This window comes from Populus nigra, chromosome 1, assembly GCF_951802175.1.
Source record: "Populus nigra chromosome 1, ddPopNigr1.1, whole genome shotgun sequence".
NCBI lineage: Eukaryota > Viridiplantae > Streptophyta > Magnoliopsida > Malpighiales > Salicaceae > Populus > Populus nigra.
The window spans coordinates 4,123,147-4,129,816 of record NC_084852.1 but is presented as its reverse complement, the minus strand read 5'-3'; the positions used below and the strand labels follow the sequence as shown (position 1 = coordinate 4,129,816).

Here is a 6,670-nt window from a genome sequence, read left to right as displayed (position 1 = left end):
CTCACCGCTTGATCTTGCGGGGGGATGTTAGAGTATATTAGAGTACATTGCTTTAGATTGTGACACTTGTCACAATCTTAATATAGTGGATAGTTAGTTAATTAGCCCAAGTCTGTTAGTCTGTTACAAACAGATATATAAACACAACTATCTCGTGGTATATGGAATTATGCAAAATAAGAACTATTATCAAGTATTCTCTGTTGCTCCTATCTCTCTGTTTCTTCTTTCTTTCTGCAGAATTATAGATCATGTTAATCAATTGACATAGCTTAACATTTCTGTCTTGCAATTATGAATGAACCAAACTTGGGATGTTTCCAATCATCTTGATATGATGTTTGGTTCATTCATAATGTTTCCAATCATCTTGATATGATGGAGGGGAGACTGGGAGCTGGTCAAAGACGTTGGGATGGGGGCTCATGAAGGAATATATAGTCACATACGTCGAGTCTTTCACTCAAAGGTTAAAAAGGGTATCGGTTATAGTTATTAAACTCGGTTTAGCTTTAGTAAGTTGGTGTGGGCAGTTCTGTGATCTTGTTGACCTGGTTAAATCAACAACTCAGTCACCTGGATTGGGATGAGTTTGACGACAATGATTTGAGAAATATTAACTAATCAATGAGTTATATGTGAAATTCGCCACTACTTTAGAATACCGAATTAGGAAAATAATTCGTTACGAGCACAACAACTCGTTGTTAATGAATAATGTAGAAATTCGGTGTAAAGGATTTACTTATGTAGTCTTGACATGTGCATTTCATCTTCCCCACTATTAAAATTATCAAATTACGCAGTAAAATTCTACCAGATAGAGGGTTATATTAGTTTTTCTTTCTGATCAGAAGGGATGGTTTCTGTCAAAGGTACAATGCAAACTTTACAAGAAGAAAGCCCTCAGATTAAATGTTGCTGCAGAAATGAACTTGAAATTCTGGCTCAAAGAATCATTCATTACCCGGTGCAGTTACACAAGTTGCAAATGCTAATTTGATAACGAGACACGAATTGCTGCTAAAAACCGCAGGAGAGGATAGATATGAGAGATTTTCTCATCACTCTCAAAATTATCAAAGTAAAGCCTCTAAAGGATATTAAGAGGGATTGAAACTTTATTTAATGTAGTTAGCATGTATCTTCTTTAAAGTAATTATTTCCACTCTTTTTTCTTTCTACCATTTCTTTGCCTTAAAAAACAGTTCAATCCACCTGCTGCATCGAGTAGTCCTGCAAAACAACATGTAACCAATGACAACTCCCAGAAGCATTCCAACACCATATCCAACCAGTGCAAATCTCCAACTAAATGGAGTACCTTTTTTTCCTGAGTCCTCTTGTTGCTTTCCTGATGGATCGTTCTCAAGATGTCTACATTTCCTTGACAATGGAAATCCACATAGTCCCAAGTTGCCACCATAGGAATCATTAGCGAACGTTAAAAATTGATTGGCTACCGGTATTCTCCCAACCAATCTATTGTAAGAAAGGTTGAGCACAGAGAGGAATGTCAAGTCTGTTAGTTGCATTGGTATCTCCCCTGTGAGCTTGTTCTGTGAGAGGTCTAAAGACTCAAGCTTTGCCAATTTTGAGAGAGATGGTGGAATCTCGCCAACGAGATTGTTTCTAGACAAGTTGAGTACTTGTAGCAACTTGAGATCACAAATCATTTCAGGAATCTCTCCCTCGAAACGATTGTTTGAGAGGTCTAGGACAGTGAAAATGGTTAAGATGTGAATATTTTCCATTCTCTGTCCTTTGTTTGTTATTGTCATCCAATCCCTGTAGTAGAAGCCTCCCATGTACAAAAATTTTTCGTTCAACTTCATCTTCATTGACTGCCATATTCCAATGTAGTCAGATGGCAAATTTCCAGTGAAGTAATTCGAGGAGAGATCGAGTATATGAAGCTTTGGGAAGTCATTTGGTGTCAGTGGCTGACCAATGGAACCATGTAATCTATTGGATTGGAGGATAAGGACTTGCAAGTTAGGAAGCTTCCCTAACCAAAAAGGGAATGTGTCATTAATCTGGTTGTCACCGAGGTCTAAGACTTTGAGTCCTCTGCAATTTCCCAAAGACGCTGGTATTTCCCCTTTTAACTGATTCCTATAGAGATTGAGCGTCGTCAGACTGCATTCTTCAGTGAAATTCCAAAGCATGGACCCAGAAAACTGGTTCTCTCTTAGATTTACTACTGTGAGAGCGGAACTAAGGTTCCCAAGACATTGTGGGATTTGACCAGTCAGATGGTTATAGGAAATGTCCAGGATTGCTAAACTGTTCATGTTGCAAAATGATACAGGAAGCTTTCCAGTGAACTTGTTCTTAGAAAGCGAAAGGAGGTTTACAGAGGGTGGAAATATAGGGAATGATCCTTCTAGGAAATTATAACTAAGGTCAAGCAAGGTCAAAGAACTGAATAGTGGAGCAAGAACTGGTGTTTCAATCCCAGTCAAAAAGTTGTTGGACAAATTCAAGTAAGACAAGCTTTCTAATTGCCATATCCATTTGGGAAGTATGCCTTGGATTTTGTTGTTCGAAAGGCCCAGCTCAACTAATCCATCTTGGTTTCGTAGGAAACTTGGGATTCGGCTAACATTGCAGGAGTCAAACCACAATCGTTGAAGCTGGGGTAGTTTTAAGTTGCTTGAATAGGCAATAGTCAATTGGCTATTGTCAGACAACTGAAGGAATGCAAGGCTCTCAATGCTCTTGATCATGCTTAAATTGATGGCACCGCTAAAGTTGTTGGAAAAAAGCTTCAATTCAGTAAGATTCTGAAGTTCAAGAAACGAATTAGGGATATGCCCTTCCAAATTGTTGATGCTTAGATCAACAACACTTAGGGGCGATAAAAAAGCTCGTTCAAAATCTTGTAGGACGCCACTAAGCCTGTTTTGACTTAGTAGCAATTTCTCCAGGGAAGGTAGCTCAAAAAGTGAGGAGTTCAAAGTCGCCTCCATGGAATTGCTCTCAATAAAAAGAGAGCCTAGATTCTCTAACCCAATATGGTTTACTGAATCGAGTAGTCTCGGGCCTTTCTTTAATGGTGGAAGGAATGGAATCCATCCCAGAAACTTGTTGGATGAGAGATCCAAATCAACAAGTTGGTTTAGGCTTGCAAGAGAAGAAGGTATCAATCCAGAGAAACTGCAATTCCTGAAGTTCAGTTTAATCAAAAATTGAAGATTGCCAATTGAATATGGGATTTCTCCAGAAAAACTTGTGAATAATAAAGATAAAACTTCTAACTTGCTGCCTATTGGAAATTCTGGCAAAGTCCCTGAAAGAGGCGTATTGCTCGATAAATCAAGAGTCTTCAGGTTTGGCAGCTGCATGATACTTTTCGGAAACATTGAAGAGAGATTGTTTCGAGAAAGGTCAAGCTTTGAAAGCAATGAAAGTTGATTGAGTGATTCACAAACGGGACCTGAGAGATGACAATCTGACAAGCTCAGAACTTGGAGATTAGGGGTTGCCAGAGGTAAGGCAATGCACCAGTCGCCACCACCTGCTGATATATTGACACCATCAAGATGAAGTTCCCTTAAGCTTCTCAAATCTTTCACAAGCCTTACAAAATTCGGTTTCTCAAGTTTTGAAGAATCCAAAAGAGAAGTGGAGAGATCAAGAGAAACCAATTTGGTCAGCCGCGATATCTCCAAAGGTACTTGTCCTGAAAAACCTGAATTTGAAAAGTTAAGATGTGTCAAGTTGGAAATCAGATCAAGCCTGGAGGGAAATGGAGACGACTGAAAGTTATTGTTGGAAAGATTGAGTTTTTCAAGGAAAGGGAGATGAAGAAGGTTGGTTGAATTAAAAGTGCCGGATAGTTTGTGGCTGCTAAGGTCGAGGCTGATCACATGTCCTGAGACATGATGACAAGCGACACCTTCCCAGGAGCAACAGTTAATGTTGGGTTTCCATGAAGGAAGCAAAGAACCTGAGGAAGGATGTTGAGGAAAAGAAGAATCTGGTTGAGCTGTTAACAAATCCCTTTTGAGTTGGAGCAAGGCTGTTCTTTCACTGTCAACACAATGTTGGACTGAAATAGAATGAGTAGAAGAAGATTGTGATGACAACGATGTGGAATTTGTTGGAGATGAGAAACACAAGAATAGAAAGCAAAGCACAATTTTGCAATGATTCTTCATTTTGGGAGATATAGAGAGTTGGTATATAGTTGCAGTGATGGTCTCTGAATTTATAAGATCCCGAGCTAGCATGATGGCCAGAGCCATTGCAACGTGCTAGTCACAACTCAAGAAATTACCACCCAATTTCTTGAAAATATACGAGGAGTATCGTCCCCAGTATTCCAATAAAACAATTGAAAAATCAAACGGAACATGTACATGTGCTGTAATAGCAAGAATTGTGAGATCACAAGTTAGGCTAGAAAGGAGTGGTTACTAATACTAGGTTGAATTGACAGTGACAGACCATTATCTCATATCCGAGTGTTTAAATAACTTGTAAAAAAAATTTAAATCAATATCATTAGTGACGTTATCTTTGGGAACATGAGCTATGTGTTCTCAACTTCTAAGCTCATCATTTATAATTTGATTACTGTTTTCGGATATAAAAATTAAATATATTATAAATAAAAATATATTTGGTTAAAGAAATATAAAAATAAATTTATATATGAAATAAATTTTGAGTGAGTTTATGTACTTTCAAAACAAAAAGCAACGAAGGGAACAAGTCCTTAGAGATAATATTTATTATTTTTTATTCTTAAAATATCTTTATAAAAATATTTGAACTCCAAAATTGTTTAAGTAAGACATGTAATGATAAAAATTGTTATCATTATATTTTTAACACTCATCCTAGGGTTGATCCTTAGCGGGTCACTAGTCGAGACTTGGGTCAAGGGCTGAGTTGACTTGAGTCGGTGTAACAATAAAAGTAGTTATTATCATAGTTTTAAAACCCGATTCGAGAGTTGGCTTAGGTCACAAATGAGGTTGACCATTGACCCCGGTCAATATAAAAATAAAATTGATTATTATTATAATTTTAAAAACAACTCAGGGTCGAATTGATGTAAGACTCGGGTCACGTGTCAGAAGGGTCAGCCTAGTTTGACCCGAGTCAACATAAAATAAGAGGGGTTATTATAATTTTAAAACTTATTTCGGGGTTCAACCTTGGGCAAGGCTCGAGGCATAAATTAGGAGGGTCAACTCTGGTTAACCCGGGTCAATGTAAGGATAAAATTTGTTATTATCATAATTATAAAGCTCAACTCCGGGGTCAATCGGGGCAAAGCCCAGGTAAAAAATCAGAAGGGTTAACAAGGGTTGACAAAGTCAACGTATGGATAAAAGTTATTATTATTATGGTTTTAAAACCTGACCTGAGAGTTGACTATAAGCAAAGTTCAAGTCATGGTTTAGGAGGGACAACCCAGCTAACCCAATTTTTTTTTAAATAATCACAGCAACCTTATTTTGACAAGAAAAAAATTTCAAAAAAATCAACGAGTTTTTTATCCTTGTTTTATCCCGGGTTGACCTAGATTTTTTACCGGGGTAGGTCAAGTTAATATTTCCTCTATTTTTTCTTAAACTCGGATAAGTCCATGCCCTATGTCAACCTGTCCAATCAATTTTGATTTTATAACCATGGTTATTATAATATTATTGATTTCAACACTCAATATAAACTAAAGTAAAAAAAAAACATTTAATTATTTTTAAAAATATGTAAGTTTGGTAAAATAGACTTTTTTATATTTTATTTTATTTTATCCATCATAACTTAATTAACAAGATACAGAGACAATCATTTTGTCTTATACATCATTATCAAACACATTCAGTCTCCATCTTATTTTCTGTTTTCTTTTTTGTTCTATCTCTATTATCTTTTTTTTCCAGATGAGTAACCAAATGCTATATAAAGTTTATGATGATACTAATATCCTCCATGGGCTAGAAATTGAAGGTGTAGGCAGTTTATAAACACATGGTACCGCCCATTTCTTGGAGAGACGCTTTTCTAGGACAAAATCCACCTAAAGACTATAAGCCTGAGCATGACAAATTTGTGCCATCTTTATCATAGTTTCCATGAAACTTCAGGTGGTACCAACTGATCCTCTCTAGTCAAATTTTAATGAAAAATCGTGTAATTTGAGCTATCTTTTTCTCTCCGATTTTCCTTAAATCATTCAAAGGTGAGAAAAACTGCAAGAACTTTTTTGAAACCGAATCTTGAGGTAATTAAAACATGGTTGATTTAATGATCGAATATCAACATGTATAATAACCATTTTACCAATTATTATTAACAATTTTGTTGATACGTGTTTTATATATATATATATATATATATATATATATATATATATATATATATATATATTAAATATTCTCGGACTAGTTTACAATCAACTGAGACAATTTTTTTTTTTTTTCAAGCAATCTTAAAAGCACTGTTAACATATTTAATGTAAATACACTCATTCCTTGTCCATCATGCACGGCGATTGGGGGTTAACGTTTCCTTCCAAGAATATCATTGACGAAATCTTTCATTTGATTCTTATGTTTCTTTATTTAGGTAACGGTCATTCATTGATTAGGCTTCTTCCTTGCTGTTTCCTTCCAAGCATGACCAGATGTGAGATCCTGAAGTCAGATTAGGT

General features: G+C 36.1%; 1 protein-coding gene across 1 annotated transcript; it reads right to left on the bottom strand.

The window, feature by feature from the left end:
* Positions 1-1,181: 1,181 nt before the first annotated feature.
* Positions 1,182-4,250, bottom strand: LOC133676327 (receptor like protein 22-like). Its single transcript, XM_062097991.1, has one exon. The coding sequence runs from the start codon at positions 4,248-4,250 to the stop codon at positions 1,182-1,184; it is 3,069 nt and encodes a 1,022-aa protein (XP_061953975.1).
* Between the last annotated feature and the right edge of the window lie 2,420 nt (positions 4,251-6,670).